Source organism: Neolamprologus multifasciatus, chromosome 8 (assembly GCF_963576455.1).
Source record: "Neolamprologus multifasciatus chromosome 8, fNeoMul1.2, whole genome shotgun sequence".
Taxonomy (NCBI): Eukaryota; Metazoa; Chordata; class Actinopteri; order Cichliformes; family Cichlidae; genus Neolamprologus; species Neolamprologus multifasciatus.
In genome coordinates this window covers 9471575-9491818 of record NC_140446.1, presented here as the reverse complement: position 1 = coordinate 9491818, position 20244 = coordinate 9471575, and the positions used below count along the sequence as shown (strand labels likewise).

Sequence of the window (20244 nt, the reverse complement as noted above, 5' to 3'; positions counted from 1 at the left end):
GGTTTCCTGGCAAAGACCCCGCTTTTAAGCACAGATCATACATTTTAAGTAGGGTTGAGAATCAGCACTATGGTAAGGCCATTCCAGAAGTGTAACGTCATCCTGCTTGATGGATTTGAAAACCAGTTTTGGATCACTGTCCTGTTGGAACAACTAATTATGTCTAAGTTTCAAGCATCTAGCTGTTAATTTGCGGTAAAGCTGAAGAATTTGGAGATCGTCCTCCTTCTTCATTATTCCATCCACTTTGTGGAATGTATCAAGATTACTGATAGCAAAAAAAGTCCCAGAGCACGCTACCACCATGCTTGTCTAACCTTAAATCCTCCATAGATATATCGCTTTTTATTTGGTTTGTCCATGTGGGCAGCTGGAAATCAAGCTTGAAGGTATAGAATTTGTACCTGGGACGTCTTTCTTGGTTGGCATGCTCTCGGTCCATAGTGATGTACAGAAACACCTGCTTCACTGAGGACAGTGACGCTGGATTTCCAGCAGTTTCCAGTTCATGACAGACTTGAGCCTTGGCGGTTGCTGGGCTGTTCCTGAACATCCTAACCAACTTAATTTGAGGTTTTAGAGGGCAATCAGTTTTTCACACAGGGTCATGTAAGTTTGGATTTTTCCCTCCTTAATAATAAACACCTTCATTAGAAACTGTGTTTTCTTTGTGTAATATTTAAATTTGTTTGATGAGCTGAAACACTAATTTTACACATTACTATTAGTTTCACTGACCAAAAATTCCTAAATTTTCTATATTTGAGGGATATTTTAGCTGTAGATTAGTGTATTATATATAAATATATGAAAAACACTGCTTAAGAGCTTATTTAGTTTTCCTGTTAATTTGGATTAAGATCTGACTGGTGTTGGTTTCTTTTTTCTTGAAAGTTAAGTTCTTTTCGCTCTCCTCCCCACAAACAAATAATGAAACACATGTTACGGTGGTTACGCCCCCTTTGGGAGTGCATTGTTAATAACTTTATTGCAAAAATACAGGTTCCCTCTTTCCCCGAGCAACACCACCCCAGAACTGACACATAAGGTCTACACACACCCACAAATAACCATCTTTGTCAGTTAGCTTCCCACCCTCCTCTAACGCAAACACACACTTTCATCCTTTAGTTTACATTCATTCGCTCTTTCTCCCTCTTGCTCTCTGCGTCCTCGTTGCTCTCTTTTTGCATTCCATTGGTTGAAACATAGCAGTAGATGCAGAACAACAAAGTTCACCAGCAGCAATAAACATGAGATCTTCTCTTCCTCCTCTCCGTGTCTCTGCCAGAGTCCATGAGAGCACCCGTGAGGGGTGGGCGTGTCTGCCTCCTGACTGTCTCCAGTAAAGGACTGTGAGGGAAGGTTGATTTGCATAGCGGACTCATGCGCTACAATTGGCTACATTCTCCCACATCCAAAAAAACAACAACAAAAAAAATCCAAAAACAAAAACAAAACAAAACAAAGAAAAAAACAAAAATACAACCACAAAATCTGAACCTAAATGGAAAAATAAATTCTTACTTTAACTCTCTGAGTTAGGTGCCATCCTTTGGTTTAGTTACAACGTTCAATCAACATCAGTGAATTCTTAAAGAACATTACATTGGCCTTTTGTTTAATAAGGACTTTGTTAGTTTATACGATATTTAACAGAATAAAGCATATAATAAAAGTACTCTACACACGTCAGAATGCTACCCAATAAAGGGAAGAGTGAATTAAGTCGTAATAACTGTTCATACAACTGAGGAATGGTTGACATCTCTGATAGCTCACTGGCTGAAAATATACCTCTAATACATATCTATCGTATAAAGCATGTTCATATTAGACATGTCACTGTCTCAGGTTGAAGATGAGCATTTTTCTGAACACATCTGAGGTCTCAAAACCAGTTTCAGTGGGAGGAGGGAGGGGAATAATAAAGTGTGAATTCATAAGTGTCACTGAAGTTCACCTGAGGCCTTGGAGTGAAAACAAACGGCATCGACTTCTCTCCAGCTGCTCCACGTTCAAATAGCCTTCAGAAAGTGCACATCTGCCGTGTCACCTTGCAAAGTGCACTTGAGTCATCTGTTTTCATTGTTAAAAGCCTAAGAAGGGGTTTCCTAACCTACATTCTCTCATCCCTTCTAGACTTTCCTCCGCTGCTGGCCTATTTCTGGTGCTACTGTTTCCTGTTTGGAACAAAGAAAGCAAGCGAGAATATAAGAGAGCAAGAAAAGAAGAGCAGAAAGAAAAGAAGAGGGAAAGAAGCAGAGAAAAAAGGAAGCGCTTTTCTTGTTCAAGCTCCCGGTAGAAACGGGAGAGCTGTCATTAGGTCGGCGAGCGGTTTGGGGGCAGAAACTCCAGCTAGACACTTGTGAAGTGCACTCCACTCCTATTTGAAATGCAGACATGAGGAAGTATCACTTTAAGTTTATCAATATTTGTTAATTATCATTATCAACATTCCATAAGGTCTTATTAATTAACATACAGGTTTCATATGTGAGTTTTCTGTACACGACTTAGTTATTAGAGAGTTCAGTCTCGGCAGATTAACTGTGCGCACACACAGGAAGAAAAACAAACCCAAAAACAAAAAGAGAAAAAAATATGGCTGTCCATCTGAAACAGACCTAGTTCAGCTACGTGTGCGTCCAACAAGAAATGCCCGTGAAGAGAGAGGAAGAGGCGTGGCTACTTGGTTAGAGTCCCCCCCTGAGCTAAAGGTCCTGTGGGTTGGAGGGCGAGTCTACTGAGAGCTCTAGTCCTAGTTGGATGCGGCTGGTGAGCGACTGCTAAAAACAGCAAGCTCACCTGGAAACCCTCTGAAAACCCCAGGGGGAGACGAGAAACAGTCCCGGAAAGTAGGGGGAAAGGTTGAGGTTGTAGTTGGGGGTCAGAGTGACTGCATAGACAGAATAGTAGGGGGAGGAGGAAGGGAGGAAGGCAAGAAAGGGCTAAAGCAGGGTGCTGCAGGCGCTGAGGGAGGCTCTACGTCAGTGCAGATGTGCATGTGTGCGTGCATGTGTTTGCGTGTGCATGTCGTTTGAAGGAGGAGGAGGAGGAACAGGATAGGAGCTGAGTCGATCCTCCTGAGCCGATTCCAGGTCCGTCAAGGGGAAGCGGTTGTGGACCCACGTGGACGGGTTGCAGTAAGATATTAGTGAAGCACTGAAGGACCATGGTCTGAGGAAAGCTTGACCCCCGTCAGACACAGCCAGAAACTCCCTGAACTGTCCGACAGCTCCTGGACATGAAGATAAAAGGTCAGATTAGTAAGAAGGTGCACGTCAAACAAGACAGATGTGGTCATTCACAGGAATATGCACACATGCTTGGATTTTACACATGTATCTTCAATCATGGGATTTACAGAGTGTAAAAGGCACAAACTGTCACACACTGATGCTTTAAACACAGTTTTCAAAGATCTCAAGAATTATTTCCCCAAGCTCTACTTAAACTTGTCCCATACAATCTGATAAACTATAGCTGTACAGCATCCCAGGGGAAATCCCTGTGAGACACCTTAAAAATACTACGCTATCTTTTCTTTTTGTACATCGATACAAAAGCAGAACATCTACATCAAACAATGCTGGATGCAGTGACATCTAGACCTCTTTTTAAGATGTCATTAACAGATATTTGGCTATTGATAAATAAAAAAAAACAAAAAAAACTGTGGTGATAGAGGCTAAAATTTCAGAACAGCCATGCTACTTCTTTATAATCAGCATTTATTTGCTTCTTTGGCCCAAATGGGAAGATTAAATTATAAACTGTTATGTTAAACATGAGTATGGATGCAGAATTTCCCAATCAGTGCATCACCCTCAGCTTCATATAATCTAAATGGTTAAATCTGTTAAATCCCACATTTAAATCTTTTTATATGGAACATTTAAAAACTGGTCATTCTTCACTGTGTATACATGCATATTCTAAACAGTGCACGGTTTATTTAGGATCTTTTGTATCTAGCATATCCTGGTTTCTGAAAACAGCATATAGCACTGTTTATGCATAAAACTGAGGCACTCTAAAGACCTGCACATGTGAATGAAGCGCAATGCGAGACAGCCAAGAGCATTTGGCAAGTGAAAGCATAGTGCCGGGAGGCAGGTTATGCATAATTTCACCTTGAATTTAAAACAGAAAAGATCAAAAGGACCAACGTGCATGCGTGTTGATTCTTTTTTTCCCTTGCTTGTTTATTATAAGCTGATAACAGCTTAGATGCATAACTTTTCCTATAACATACAACCATAAAACATAAAGAAATTGTATGTTAAAAACTACATATATATTCCAATATGTAATGCATGTATATTTTTAGATTAGGAAGTTGAAGAAAACCTGATTACTCAATTGCTGACTTTTTTAAACCAATTGTTTTAAGCCATGATTTAGTGAGAATTTTGAATGCACTGCTAATTTATTACTAGAAATGATCATTTCTTCTTATGTTTTTCTCTGCTAAGAGAGACCATTGGTGTGCGACATGTACAGCAGCTTGTAAAAATACTTTGGATCGATGCGCATTAGCTTCAGCTCCCACAGCGAGGTGTTAGTTTTGCACCGTGAAGCTGAAGTGTAAAAACCTGAAACGACACTTCTGCCTGTCAAACTATTCACCACAATTTGAGTTTAAAAAGAAAGCCCTAATATGATGCAAACAGAGCCGACACTTCTGCAGATATGTCGTGTGTAATACTGACGTAACAGAAAGCCTAACAGGCTGAAATGTTTTTGCTTCGGGGGCCTTTTTAAGACATCCCTCTTGTTTTCAGCTTTTTTCCTTATAGAGAGTGGGAAGGTGTCTTTTTTTAACCTCTAAATCAAGGTATCAGTGTTTACTTATCAGAATTTCAAATTTCCTTCCGTGAATTTTAGATGAACTGGACACATGACAGATTTGCAGGCCAATTTTCTTTCAAAAACACCTTTGGGTCTTCACATTTTTTACAAATCAGTAAGGATTCCCTGGTTTTAGATATATGGATGTGCAGCCTACTTTTGTGCCAGATGAGCCCGATTTGCCAGGTGGCGAATATTCACGAGAAAAATAATAAAAAAAATGAGGAGAAGACTTTTACTTTGCTCTAAAACAGACTTATCTGGCACATAAAGTAACCAGCCAAAAATCCACTCTTGATGCAGGCGAAACACACGGTGCAACATCATATGAGCCAGCGCGGTGTTTACCTGTGAAGCAGTGGAGGGAGGTGGTGATGAGAAGGTGTTGGTGATGAGGAGGATGAAGGAGATGATAGTGGTGGAATAGCAACAGGGACTCAGAAGAGAGGAAGTAAGCAAGGAGAGGCACTGACATCAGCCTGCTTCACCTTTGAGAGAGACAGAGGACAGAAGAGGAAGAGAAGAAGAGAGCGGGAGGACAGATTGCAAGTAGAATAGCAGGACAAAAGGAAGAAACAAGACAAACAGCGGGGGGGAGGGAGGGGGGAAGAAGAGCACAGGGAAAAGCAATGTGACCGCAAGACATCAGGCAGGTGCAGTTTAACAGCATAGCCGCAAGGAGGCAGCAGAGCCCAAGTAGTCACACTCACAAAGCTGCGGGTTGCAGTCAGGCGGCTGCGGCGCGAGGTCACTACTGTGCCGCTCAGGCTGCGTCCAATTCTCCTCAGGTTTTCCCCATCATCAGGCTCCACCCCAAAATCCCGCAACATCATTGGCTGCAGAGGGAGAAAATGTCTGTCAGACGCTGGAAAATGGATCCAACTGATGACCCATGAACAGTTTCTGCAAAGGACTATGTAGGTGTTGCCTTGTTGAGGTAGGTGGGGGTGCTGATGCAGTCTGCCCCGTACGCACTCCTCTCCATGTCTGCGTTGGGGGTCTTGGAGCGAGCCTGCCCTCCCACCCTGGATATGAGCCTCTCCGATGGGCTGCAGCCTGGGAACACACAGATGGTGAAAATATGAACAGAGCGTGGTCTGCAAATTATGTCAGACTGACAGCTTACATTGTCTGTGTCGCTCATGAATTCATTAATAAGTAACTTAAACAAACTTTGCTTATGATTTGACAAATGTTTACATACAGTATATATCAGGGGTGTCAAACAGAAGGCCACAAGGGCCAGAATCATCCTGGAAAAGACTCAAATCTGACCCAGTGGATGGCTTTGAGAAGGGGGTAATACATTTTGGACTATATTTTCAGAAATTTTGCAACTTTTCCCACTAAAGAAGACCTCCCACATGGCCATTTATACTACACCAATGTAAATAAGTAATAGATAATCAGTTAAAGGATTACAGATGGTTTTTACAATCATAGAAATGTCTGTTTTTTTTTTTTTTTTTTTACAATGGATCCACGATAAAAACGAATAAAAAGAAATGTTCTGTGAATGAACAACCTTATAATTACAGCACAGTCTGGGCAATAAGCTACATTTTATTCATTTTAAACATTTATTTCTTACAATTTATGTCCAAAAAGTTATGCAGACAGATTTCTTTCATTTGCTACGGCAGCATTTTTTTTATCATGTAAAAGACCGTTAAAATTGCACGTCTTTTTTTTTTATTGAGATATTTAGGAGATTAAATGTGTAATTAAACTTTTTACACTGGCTAAAAGGGGAGTTTCACTGGTTTGTCCTATTTAGGATCAAAGTGGGAGATACAGTATGGTGCCCACAATGTAAAATAAGTTTCACATCCTTGGTATATATTTAATGAGCCAGCGCGGTGTTTACCTGTGAAGCAGTAAACAGACCGAGACTGAGGCCCTAACTGAAACTCCAAAGTTTTTTTTAAAGCATTCTTTATTTTCAGAATTTGTTGGGCTTTTTTTTGTCTCTAAAATTGTACATTTAACACAGAGAGAAGTGACCCTATAGAAAAATCAATATAAAAAGTGGAAAGCCGTAACATCTTCTGCAGTAGCCTGTTTACTGCAGTACTCTTTACTGTGTCTCAGTTCCATACTACATACTGATATGCACAGTATATAACATGAGGTAATCTCAACAATATACTGTTGTGCATGTTGGAAATTAACAGCTACCACTGCTAATTACAGTAAACAGACCAAAAAAAATACTGAAATTGTTAAATTGTCCCCATGTATAAACCAGTGTAAGTTCTGTTGATTGTACATATAATTTTGTACCGGTTTTATACTTGAGGACATAAATTAAAAACGTGCTTATAGTTGGACAACAGCTGAATAAAAAAATCTATGGAGCATTTTAGCTTGCTTCAAAAAGTGAGCCTACAAGCAAAAGGAGTTTTCTATGGCTACGTTCACACTGCAGGTCTTAATGCTCAATTCCAATTTTTTGATCAAATCCGATTTTTTTGTCTGCTCGTTCACACTACAAATAAAATGCGACAGCAAACGCGCTCTAGTGTGAACGCTCAAAGCGGCCCGCATACGCAAAAGAAGATGTCACACACAACGCGCTCTGTTTAGACCCAGAGCAAACAATATTGTTTGACTGATGGCCCTTAATATAAAGACTTCGGACTTCACGTTTCCTCGTTTTGCTTTAAGTTATTTTGTTATTTACATAATAATGTAGATAACCTAATAATTATGCTTATTGCTGTTTTAGAGAGGAGCGGTGCTTCAAAGGATAGTTGCAGATTTCTGTCAGAATCTGCAGATTATGCAGTACAAATAAAATGTTCACGTTTCTCCAACGTTGTCTTCCCAGCAGTTTCACTGGATGGCCAGGAAGCGTTCGCGATGTCTTCTCAGGCCCTTCTCCAGCGCTGATAATTGGCGTCTGTCTTGTGTCAGTGACGTAAAAGACGGATTTAATGCGACTTGACCATTCACACAGCGGTCGCTTTCTGAAACATCGGATATGTATCGGATTCAGAACCACATACGAAAGTGACCCAGATCGGATTTGATGCGCTTTCGCCTGCAGTGTGAACGTAGCCTATGTTGTAAATAAAAGACATACGTTCACATTCCTTGTAGTCTCCACCATTTAGTTGTTTCCTGTGTTATTATTGTTTTCTCATGTGCCTCGCTGTGGTTCTACATTTGCCTCCTTTCTGTCTTTCTATTTAGTGTTTTTCCCCACTTTGCCAATTTTCTTAATCCATAAAACTTGCAGATATTGTGAAAAATCTATCACAAATTTCTAAGATCTTAAGAGTCTATGTATGACATCCTTAATTCCTTTCTTTATCGTACATCAAAAGGCCTAAACACACTCACTACATGTATTGAATCAGCCATACAATATGAAAGCAATAAAACGTGGTCAAAAATGTGAACTAAAGTTCAAATCAAATATCAGAATGGACAAAAAACAAATCTCTTTAAATATGAGATGTTTCTGGTGCCAGACTGGTCTGAGTATTCCAGAAACTGCTGATCTACTGGGAATTTTCCCACACAACCATCTGCTGATGGCTACTTCCAGCAGGCACAGAGCTCAGATCATCTCGAACTGGTTTATTCTAATGGCCTCCACAGTCACCAGATCTCAATCCAACAACCTTTGGGATGTGGTGGAGCAGGAGATTTGCATCGTGAATATAATTTAAGTTGATAGTGAAAATTATTAATTTAGTCATTATGCCACAACGGCTTGTCATATTCTGAGCACAATTAATTTCACTGAATGGTGGGTTTAAATGTTCCAATAGTTACAGATTGTGTTATGGTGGCTGTGTGTGTCTGTGTGTGTGTACCTGTCTTTCCAGCCTGCAGACTGGCCTGGTAAAGGGAATCAAGCTCAGAAAACTCAGCCTCTTTGCGGTCACAGCAGGGATTACTGTGTCGCCCTGGGGTATGCTGGGAGCTGTAGTGACCTGGAGAGGACTGGCAACTGTAGCTGTAGTTTTGACTGGATGCCTGCGGCCTGATGGGAATGCAGCGGTCTGGGGGTGTCTCATACGGCGTCACCACTGCGTCGGGGCGGTCCAAACTCCAGGAGGACCAATGACGTGTCTCTGAAGCAGCTTCTTCCCTCGGCCAATGCTGAGCAGTGCCCGCGGGGGAATGGGGCCGCGGTGGTTGCCAGAGCGGCGTGAGAGGTTTCCTTTGCCCGGAGGCTTCCAGAGGGGAAGACAGGGGTGGATTAGAGGTCGGAGGGGGAGGAGGTGGGGGAGGCTGTGCGTGAGTGGGTTCAAGGTGTGCGGAGTGTGAGGTGTGTGTGACTTGTGTATCCCAGAGACGCAGAGGAAGCGAGGGCAGAGAGATGGCTAAGTGCTTCCCCAGTGGTCTGACACTCACCCCCCCTGCCTGCAGCAACTCACACAGCCTCACCCCTGTCCCCTCCCTCCCATCCTCCCCCTCCTCCCCTCTCCTGCCCGCACATCCATCCTCCTCCCCTTGGCTGGAAGGTGCGCAAGGGTGAGCGATGCTGAGGGTGAGCGGGGGTCGAGGGGGAGGGGGGCGATAGGGCGGAGGGGGCGGGTTCTGGCCTTGGCCCAGAGCAGCATCCCTGTTGGGCGTTGCCTGGTCCTCTTCCTCCTCCTGATTGGGCGTCAGCAGTACTTGGACCGGGCCAGGCTGTTCACTGGAGGACACAAAAAAGGGAGCGCGTCAGTCAGCCGGCAGCAGGACAGAAAAAACAAAGCTGCTCTGACGTCAGGTGAGTTACTGCATAGAGGGAAGGTCACGACAGCACATCAGGTAAACAAAAACACACACACACACACACGCTCACTTACATATCGAACAAACAGCCTTGTGCAAGCATCACAGAGATTTCACAGCCATGCTGTTTATGAATCAGGCACAAGCTCAGCTGCACTGACTGACTGATGACAAACTTAAGTGTCTGATTTGAGCATTTCCATCTTACACAGAATGTAATCAGATTTCCACTACTCTGCACTGGTGCAGTATATCAGCATTGAAAACAATCTATGACATAGACTAATTCGGTCTCATATCCTTTTATTGATTTCCATACATTGATAAATGAGGGATATGATATATGTTGAACATTAGTGGATTTTCTCAGAGACATGAGACACTATTAATGTTTGTGTGTGTGTGTGCTTGTATGTGTGAATAGAAAGCAAATTTGCACGTCTATTTCTGTGTAGTGTGCGCAGACACACATGTGTGTCTATGTGAACGCCCACCCCCATCCCCCACTTTAACTTTCCTGTCTCTTTTCAGCGTTAGTAATTACCCAGCAGGCTTTGCAGCACCGAGCTATAAATCAGAGGCTTATGTTGATCAATAGAGGAGAGGAGGAAGGTAATAAAAGAGGCAGAACACCGAGAGCTTTGCCTCCACCTCCTCTTTTCCCCTCAGTCTCGCTGTTAACAGTTTGGATTTACAATTTATTATTTTAGAAAAAAAAAAAAAGTTTTACTCCAGTTTAAGTTGAGTTTTAATGAAACACAGGCTAAAATCAATATTAACATGGCTTAGTTTGCACATTCAATCAGTCTCTGGTCTGTGCTGGTTCTTCAGAGTGGAGCAGCAAAACTAATTACAAGATCTAACAAAAGAATATTTGAGGTTTTAGGAGTTTAATGACCGCCCTTTAAGGCACATTTGAGATTAGTTCCCGATTATACATCTAATTTCCTGACTCAGCACGAATCTAAGATCCTGAGAAAAGACCAGAACTTCACAATAAAGCTCACTATATTCACTTTTTTTTTTCTTTTTTTTTTTGCCTCTAGGACATTCTGTACATTTTTTGCACTTGCATATTTTTAAAATCTAAAGACATTCAGGTTACTATAAAAAAATTAACAAACAAATACAGTGAGTTTTCCTTGGAAAACAGTTGGGATGATTAATTGGCAAAAAATCTGCAGGTCAATAATCAAACTGACCTTTTCAACTAACTTTCAGTTCTATTCTTTTAATGTTTTCATCATTACGCCTCGTGTCTCTAATTGTGTGTGTCTAAATGTGTTGCATCCAATTGGGAATTTTTAATATATCAAAAGTCATCAGTGCATCTCAGATTCTTAATACTTTGATTTCTAAATATCAAAACTGATGAAACTGATGTTAAAACTCACTTTCCCCTCCTTACGCAACAAAACTAACACATCAGTAGGAAAGCAGACTGAATTTCTGTAACAGACAAACACAGAAGCAGAGAGCACGGAAACAAAGCGCGGCACAGGATCTGTGACTGCAGTCGCGCGGCAGCACACGGGACAGAAACACAGTGATGGACTGCAGCTTTGCAGTGCACAGAAGGACAGATCAGCAGCACACAAAGAGCAGAGGGAAGCCTTGGCAGCACAAAGCTACAAAGAGCAGCACAACAACAATGAAGGGAAGCAGTGAAGCACAGAAAAGCCGAGAGAAACTCTCTCTCCCTCTCTCTCTATTTCTTCTTGATGGCAACACAGAGAACAGCAAAGCAGCTTTTTACTGCATTGCAACAAACACACAAACACAAAGCGGATAATAAGTTGCTGTATATAGTCAAGGGTGTGTGTTTGAGAAAACGTACACATTCAGACACACACACACATACACAGAGCTGGATGTGAGAGTGCAGTGCTGGGGGAGTGGGTTACAAAATCAAGCTTTCTGGGATTTTGGCCAGCCAGAGCTAAAGACACACACATGAGGGTGTTGAGGCGTTTCTACACAGCCAGCACCCAGAGGACACACACAGCGGAGTCCTGAGGTGGGTTTGAGGACAGCTTGAGCTTGGACAAACACGAAGTGAGGGAGGAAGGGGAGGGAAGTGAGGGGTTTTGAGGTGATTTTGAGACAGGCACCGCTGTGGATACATAAGGGTTGACAGTGGTGGTACCTGCGTGGGCCCTGTGGGCGGGCGCTTCCCGTCTCCCGTTCCGTTTCCTGTTCCTGCCTGCGTTTGATTGGGGCCCCAGTGCTCCTCATGCACGCAGCTACAGCCAATCCGCTATGAGCGTTAGCCTCATGCAGGGGTCTGAGCACAGCTGAGGATGTTAACAACAGAGCAGGAGATAAAAAGGAGAATAAGACAGAAAAATATAACGACAGAGTGGCAGCGAGAGAAAGTTTGAGGAACGGAACAAGAAAGGAGACACGAGGAGGGATGAGAGTAAACGATTACAATACAAAAGGAGAGAGAAAAGAGAAGCAGAGCAGAAGGAGTGTTTGTGAGGGGGCCAGCATGCATTACACTCTGCTGCTGGAAATCGATGTGTGAGTATTTTACATAAGTAAAGAGTTGCAAAGTGGGATGTCCTCAAAACCTAACCTAACTTCAATCCCCAATCATTTTGGTGAGAAATATCCAATCGCTTAGAAGCTTAAAATTCAGGTTTTTGCAGCAATAACAACAAGTTTTTACTATTGTGTTCAGAAGAAACTGGATCCAACACTCAACAGCTGCAATCAGTGGCTTTTAGATAAATGTAGAAACTGTAGTGCTGCGTTTCCTCCAAATTTACTGCAAATTTCTTCAGTGCCACAGAGGGTCACAGATGTCATAGCATTTTGGCATTTAGTGCCTATTCCAAAGCCAAACTGACAGAAAATGCTCTAAATAAAGCAAAAATCTCACCTGACTTAAATTTGACTGCTCCCTGTTTCAAGGCAGTCTACTTGTCAGACTCTTAGCTGCCTCAAATGCTGGTCTTTACTTAAATCACTCTGTGGAGGTCTCATTCTGACCACTTGCATGTGCCCATAATGTTCCTTACACTACCTACCCTCACTACTATGCTCGCCTGATTTAAATCCTTGAAGCCCCTTCCCCAAAATGAAACCCAGACAGAAGGTGCAGAAGGAGACAACCCTTTAGGGGAGATTAACAAATCGCACCACATAAACCTGTTAAATCTTTAAAACTGAGATTGTAAAACCATGAAAGAGATAAAAAAAAAAGCGAATGAAAAGTTATAGATGCATGAAAGAAAACAGACCCCCGCTCCGTTTAATGCACTCAGATGTTTTGCTTCTTAAGTCTTCCTTTGTTTGGTATGACAACCAGTTTATGCAGGCTCACTGTCAAGTCAAAGTTTGTGCCTCTTCTCTGCCTGGGCTACATTGTTTACCCTGATCCTGTGATTTCAGCTTGCACAAAACTGGCAGTTATTTTTTCTCCGAGGACACCCTCTTGTTTTCAAGCTGACAGACACTGGCAATATCATAAGAGGAAACAATAGGAAGATTTCATAGCAGGGACCCAGCATCTTTTCCCACTTAGCAACTCTGATGTAATCGCATTAATATACTAACTTGTACTGTTGATGACTCAAAAATTGAACATTAGATAAATGAGTTGAAACTGGGGCTGCGTTCATGAAGCCACACACACCAGACAAGGGAATAAACGAAAAAGATATTTCTAGTGTGCACTCTCAGTGGTGCTAGTTGGTTACAAAGAATGCACAAGTGGACAACAAAAGAGCAGCCATCATCCGTTTTGGCTTGAGTTTATAGACTTCAGATTGATGGAGGCAGAAGAAAGGAAGGCGGATGGCAGCTCTGTTGTTGCTGTTGGCTGTAACCTCTGAAACACTGAGGCAGATTGTTTGAAATACGCCCGAATCCATCGATACGGATGTGGGAACCCAAATTCTGTTACACAGTAGCACTGATAGTGATGCCATCTGTTCGTTCACAACTCGTCCTTTCACTTCATCAAGGTTGAATGTGCACTCAGGTGAGTGTCAGGTACATGAGGCTAAACACAGTGAAGCAAACACAGTAGGGCAGACAGGACACAATATAATAATCCCTGATGTAGATTTAGTTAGTGCTGAGTAGGAGGGGAAAACCTGAACACCTGCGGTTTATATAAAACTCTCACTTACACACAACTAAACATGTTTTCACAATAAAACATGACAGAAAAATATCTTTTGTGGATGAACTGATTAAATATTCATGAAAAAGTCACACACACAGGAATATGGACACATACTTTGGGAACACCATGTGGGAACACCATGTGTTCCCAAAGTCGATCTAAAGTCAAGCCTGAAGTCACACAGGCCGTGCAGAAGTCTTTAATTTGAATGTTGAGTCGAGACAAGATGTGAACATAATTCTTTCAGTGCTATTTATAAAGCTGGTCGCTGATTTGCAGCTGAGGTTGTTTCAGGTATAACTACTTAAACAGCACAAATGACTTTGTAAGTGGTGCCCGACACGAGCTTATTTGTTTTTAATTGCATAAACAACATTTAAGATGTTGATTTTGTGTGTGAGCGTGTTAACATTTGCTAAATAAAGCTAAATAAAGAGGCTGAAAGTATGAGAAAACAAAACGTTTGACTCAAGGAGCATGCTAAAGGAAAAAAGTAACTGATGTCATCCGCTTTCAGCAGAAGTTATACTATTTCCATTAACACCCAAATGCCTAATTGACATTGCTATCCACAGAGCTGCATTGCTGTTGTGGCTAAAAAGCGTGTGCAAAATATAATGCTCAGACCTGATTAAAGGAACAACTGAAAGTTTTTGTGATTCTGTGTATAACAGGTAAAAACGCATGTCTGGCTAATTTCCAGTTTAATGCGGTCTCCCTGTGAAGCACTGCACCAGCACTGGGTGCTACTAGTATGGAAGTCCCATTCTGACAAGCTGCACATCTGCAGTGTGTGCAGGACCTCAGTTCAGTTTAATTCAATCTTATTTCTATAGCCCCAGATCACAACAACAATTGCCTGAATGAACTTTATATTGTAAGATAAAGACCCTATAATAATATAGAGAAAACCCCCAACAATCAGATAACCCCCTATGATCAAACACTTGGCGAAAGTAGGACGGAAAACCTCTCTTTTAACAGGAAGAAACCTCCGGCAGAACCAGGAGCAGAGAAGAAAAGCCATATGATGCGACTGCTTTGGGGTAAGGGGAGGGGGGAAAAGGGTGAAGGATGCCTAGGCTGCATCACCTGATCCAGCCCTAACTATAAGCTTTATCAACAAAGTGGATTTCCAGAAAGCAATCTTAAAACCAAAGAGGTGCAAGCAAAAGCCCAGAAATGCACAAGGAAGCAACCTTAAAGTGAAAGTTAGCTGTACTTTTACCCACGAAATGAAACTCATAAGATTTAGAATTTAATTTTGCATGATTTTTTTTTTTTTTTTGGCAGAAGAAATTGAAGCTTTCAAAGAAAACCGGGCATACACACCGAGAACGTGCACGCCAAAGTTAGAATCCAGAACCCTCCTGCTGTGAGGGAATAATCACTAAACCAGGTGGAATTATAAAACTTTGTGATCCCACTTCATATGAGTCAGGCACCACAGTCTTCTGCTCTCCGCATGAAGCAACTCTGAGAGTCTAATATTAGAACCTGACGTCCTGGTACATACCCAAATTTTGAAGTCCATATGCACAGTTTATTATAGACATTTAAAGTCTCAGAGGGCATCAGTTGAGTAATTATCCCAGAGCCGATACCGATTCTCCAGAGACGGAGAAGAAATCACAGAACGTTTTGTCACAGGCCACAGAGCAATACTCATAAACTAACTGTAAAATTAATCGAATGACCCTTAAAGTGTGACTCGAGTCAAAGAAAGACACAATCTAAAGCTCACACCACAACACACAGATACCCACATCATTATAGGACACACAAGAACGAAAAAGGTAGAGAAACACATTTTTGGAAGCAGAGGAATACACACACTGTAAACTCTGGAGGATAGCCAGGATATCAGAGCACTGAACTTGGATTGTGCTTGTGATTCTAAATAGGAATCACCCAGAAAGAGTTTCCCACTCTGTGCCGGTCAGTGAATGCCCCACAGGAGTCTCCATTTTTGTAAAAACTAATCTGACAGGAATTTGTGCTCTGCTCTGTTCGGCTACACTGAACACGGCTGGAACTGCTAGATCCACACACACAAACACACACACAAACACACACGTCCTCTGAAATAAAACACACTGAACTAATTGACGGAGGGAAAAAAAACACCATCAGAGAGCGACAGATGGAGAGACAGACCAACAGATGGGAACGAGGACAAAGACGAGGTCAGACAGACACATGGACGTACAAGTCACTGTGACTGTTAATCTAGACACAGGTGACCTCAAAACTGCACCAGGCAAGATTTTAGCATAAATATACATGTTATCAGCATAAAGCATAACATTTTAAGACCAAAGATATATCCACCTTTTATTTTTTGGAAGCACAAATTGAGACATGGAACTGTCTAGATGGGCCTTTGCTACGCGGGTTTCTGCTTGGCGCAGCTTTAAATGCAATTTTGAGGAGTAAAGGTTTAAACACATTAAATTTACATAAATGGTTTCTCACTCATCAGCTGTTGTATAAGTAAACCAGTGTTGATGCAGGCAGTGAAATATGAGGAAAGATCCATTAAACATAGGCAAATGAAGCCCAAATTGCATTCCACTGGAAGTATTTCGTAAGCATATAACTCCCGTACATATCCACTACCAACTTCCAGCTGCTGTTTTTCTATGTTTCCATATTTCATCCATACCCTGGTGTTGGAGCTGGTCCAGGTCCATGAACTTGCTGGGTTTGGGATTAAATCCCATGGCTGCCTCCCGCTCCGCCTCCCTTCGCTTCTGCTGCTCCTGCAGGCGGGCTCTCCTCACTACCTCCTCCTGAAGCTCGTCTAGCTCACTACGCCCTGGGCCTGAAAACACACACACACACACACACGAGAAATATGGGGAATGAAAATATTCATCAATTTAAATGCATGTTGAAGAAATTAAGCAAAAACACACACCTGCATTAGTGCCACCACTCCAAGTAGGTGGGGGCAGCTCCTGCAGGATGGCACTGCTGCTCTTGGACTTAGGCACTGAACGCCATGAAGGACCTGACATCAGCACCCGTTTTTGTTGCCCCACCTCCCTGTAAACAAAGGAAAAGGGTAAACGAAAGGCATAAATGTTGATAATGCAAACACACAAATCTGTATCTGTAAGTTTCCTACCTGTCGGGGCTGCTGCTGTTCCTCTCGCTGCTCTCGTAGCCACTCTCCATCCTCTGAATCAGACGTGGCTGGTGCTCCACCCCTCTCAGAGGTGGAGGGGCAGGGGGACCCATCGTCCGCCCGCTGCCCAGAGACCTGGGCTGCCCAACCAGCCCAAACCCCGCCTCCAACTCCCCAACTTCTCTGGCTTCTACTTCTTGCAATCCCAGCAGTGGAGCAGGTCCCTCTAAAGGGAGTGAGTCCTGAGGCCCTGGAGGGAGAGGCGGGCCAGGCACAGTGTTATAGCCCACAGAGGAGCCTCTCTGTCGGGTGAAGATGCTGTCGATGTTCAGCGCTTCTCTCCTGGGCCTCCAAGTTGGCCTGTAGCGGCCTCCAGAAGAACTAGAGAACAAAGAAGAAAGATTCAATGCTGAACATGTCTACTGACTGAAAAAAAATTAGTCTTCTGGTAAAAATTATTTAAAAACTGCAAAAGAAAGTACAATTTTCTGCATAATGTCTACTTTTGTTTATGATTCTTTTACTTAAAAGTACAACACGTATAATTTTTCTTGTGTTAAATCCCAATTTCACATTGCACAAGAGATGAGAGCGAACGGTGGTTGTCAGGCCACTGATTGGTCTTTAGGCCTCTATGATTGTCACAGTTTCTCATGACGTTAGTTGCCGTGTGTCTGCAGAACAGTAATACCTTTATTTATGTGCCCATAATTTAGGACATGTTTTAGAGAAGACCCAAAGTGACATCTTTTCGTAATATAGAGTACACTAATCACTAACATAACAAAATGACCACCTTGCATTACTTTATCAGCAAATTTTACAAAATAAGCACTGCCAGATTCAAGCGGTATAGCTAAGCTACAACTATCTTACTTACTGTAGCTTTCTTGCTAGCTTACATTACTGCAGGCAAATTCAAATCTCAGTGAAAATGCGACTTGGCTAGCTTGACAAATTAGCTGCTAATGTGATCCGTGATACTAACTTGTCTATAATGTTTTGATTTCATCCAACAATAAATCTTGCAAAGGTCTATAACTGAAAAAGTTTCTTCAAAGAACTAGCCCAGAATGATGCAAGGCAGGGCCAGTTAGTTAGCTAGCTGTAACTCAGCTAAACAATCTGGTGATCGATCTCAAGAGTGAGGTTACAGACTTTGATTGAGAAGCCAAAGCAATCTAACCAAGCACAAGTCTGTATGATATCAAACTTAATCTTAACAAACGCACATTTTATTCATATTGTCACTACTGGAAAAATTTAATAGAAACAGCAACATTTCTGATTAGTGGAGGTCGCTGTTACCAAGAAAATCTGATTTCAGTCAGGAGTGAAGGACTGTAACATGTTGCTAATGAGGCTATACTTTGTTACATACACATCACAAAATACAAAATATATTCCAGCCTTTTATTATACACCAGTATGATAATGAAACCTATTAAATTCAAGAAGGTTGAAAGTCCTTCGTTGTGGAAACTAGATTTACCAAGTTTTGCTGGATGAGAAGTTCCTTTACCTTTAAACGTAATTATGTAAACAGTCTTGCACTTTTAGCCTTTTTTTTTTTTTTGTCGTTTTATCCAAATCAAATCTTTTTATGGTCACGACTCACCTCACAACTGTTTGGCTTGGTTCAGGACTGAAAACTCGTTATATAAGGAAATCTCCACTGACATTTCACAAATGCCATTTCAAAAATAAATTGAAAATTCACTTCCAAAACCAAAACTCTTAAAAAAGTGGGCATTCACAACCTTTGAGCATGTGCCCCACAATAGGATGCTAGCTACAGTTCACTTAACAGCCACGATTCTTGTGATATTGTGCATTTTTTTTTCTTTAAGCTGTGTTGTGTTATTATCTCAAACTTTCACTTAAAGATCAGAAGGAACAAACTGCTGTGTGTCTCACAGTGTGCAGAGCTGTTTAACTGCGAGGAATCTGAGATTTTTCCTCATCTGGATTTTTTTCTAACAGGCTGAAGGGCAGCGTATTAACTTTTCAATTCAATCTGGGTTACAGTGTTGAAATATATATATATATATACACATTATAGTTGTATTGAATGAGTAGCCTAACAACATGAAAATAAGCTCCATATCTAATGAGCACTTCTACTTTTTCCCCTGAAGAGATGTGAGTATTTACGTGTGATTTGAAGAAGGCATTACCGTGAAATATTTTTATCCTTGCTTTCACCTAATTCTACAGCCGATGTGTACGAGTGCTGCAGTACCTGGACTTGCTCTCACTGCTAGTGCTCTCATCCTCCCAGTGGGGACCCCCAATCCCCCCCTCACAGCCCCCGACTCCGGAAGAAGAGGAGGAGGACAGAGGACGGGAGGAAGAGGAAGAGGAGGTCAGAGGCCTGCGGGAGGAGAGGAGGAAGACAGCCGTCTCCTTGTACTCCTGCAGCGGAGGAGAGGGAGGGCGGGGAGGACCCTCCACTGCTGACTCTGAACACGGGAGAAAAGGAAGAGAAAATAAATCCAATAACATCTTTATTTATCCCACAGGGGGCAATTATGCAGGCAGCAGTGCAAATAAATGTGAGAGTAACCACTAACGAGGCGCATAACCTGAAGACTGCAGAACCCATTTCACTTCACCGAAACTTGAAAACGCATAACTGTTTGCTCTTAACTATATCAACAATGATACTTTCTGCATCTCCCTGAAAACACTTGAGTATTTGCGGTTATTTTTTAAACCATTAGGGTTTCTTGACTGAAGGTGCAACTGCATTTTTTTTAAGGGGAAGAACATTTGGACCAGCAGCATTACCTCCAGCGTCAGCACCAAGCGGCGGTGTGCCAGTGTCGTAATTACAGACCACTGTGGTCTGGGATTCGCTGGAGAGGTGGCTGCCTGTAGACTGGTGGAGGGATCGGCTGCGAGAACCTCGGTGACTCGAGCTGTCTGTCGAAGAGTCCGTACGAGTATCGCTGGATATGGATGGCTCCCGACCTGTGGGAGAAAAGAGAAAGAGAGGTGACCTTTCAGGTAATCCTGTATGCGCATATGTTTCCAGTTAAAGGCATGATAATACTATAGCACAGGCTCTGCAGTATGCAGAGGCAGATTATAGGGTTGAAGGTCAGAGCTTTAAAGCTATAACCCCGCATGTTCTCAAATGATAAAGACAGATCAACCCGATCTGATATTTAGCAGAGTGTATCATCTTTGCTGTACCAGAGTCTTCACTGTCGTAACCAGCCTTGCTGCTGCAGTGCTGGAGCTCCAGCTGCGGGTTGGAGCTGGTACAGGGGTTTGGGCTCTCCTGCAGTATCACCGGTGTCCCACGGGGGTCAGCGTAGAGCAGCAGCAGGGGCTGATAGTGGCCTTTGATACAGCGAGACACTACGTCCTTCCACTTAGGGCCGAT

General features: G+C 42.4%; 1 protein-coding gene across 6 annotated transcripts in view; it reads right to left on the bottom strand.

The window, feature by feature from the left end:
• Nucleotides 1–942: 942 nt before the first annotated feature.
• The window catches only part of usp54b (ubiquitin specific peptidase 54b), a 62309-nt gene continuing 43007 nt past the window's right edge, over nucleotides 943–20244 (bottom strand). For 4 of the 6 annotated variants that reach the window (XM_085169723.1, XM_085169724.1, XM_085169725.1 and 1 more), the window contains 11 exons: nucleotides 20052–20244; nucleotides 19644–19826; nucleotides 19096–19315; nucleotides 16854–17234; nucleotides 16644–16771; nucleotides 16389–16547; nucleotides 11735–11882; nucleotides 8679–9508; nucleotides 5783–5910; nucleotides 5565–5690; nucleotides 943–3241 (listed from right to left, as the gene is read on the bottom strand). In XM_085169723.1, coding sequence (XP_085025849.1) covers nucleotides 3155–3241; nucleotides 5565–5690; nucleotides 5783–5910; nucleotides 8679–9508; nucleotides 11735–11882; nucleotides 16389–16547; nucleotides 16644–16771; nucleotides 16854–17234; nucleotides 19096–19315; nucleotides 19644–19826; nucleotides 20052–20244 — 2583 coding nt within the window. In that variant the 3' untranslated portion in view covers nucleotides 943–3154. Of the gene's footprint in view, nucleotides 3242–5202; nucleotides 5343–5564; nucleotides 5691–5782; nucleotides 5911–8678; nucleotides 9509–11734; nucleotides 11883–16388; nucleotides 16548–16643; nucleotides 16772–16853; nucleotides 17235–19095; nucleotides 19316–19643; nucleotides 19827–20051 lie in introns of those variants that run through there. The other 2 variants (XR_014875639.1, XM_085169727.1) reach the window with 2 other exon arrangements.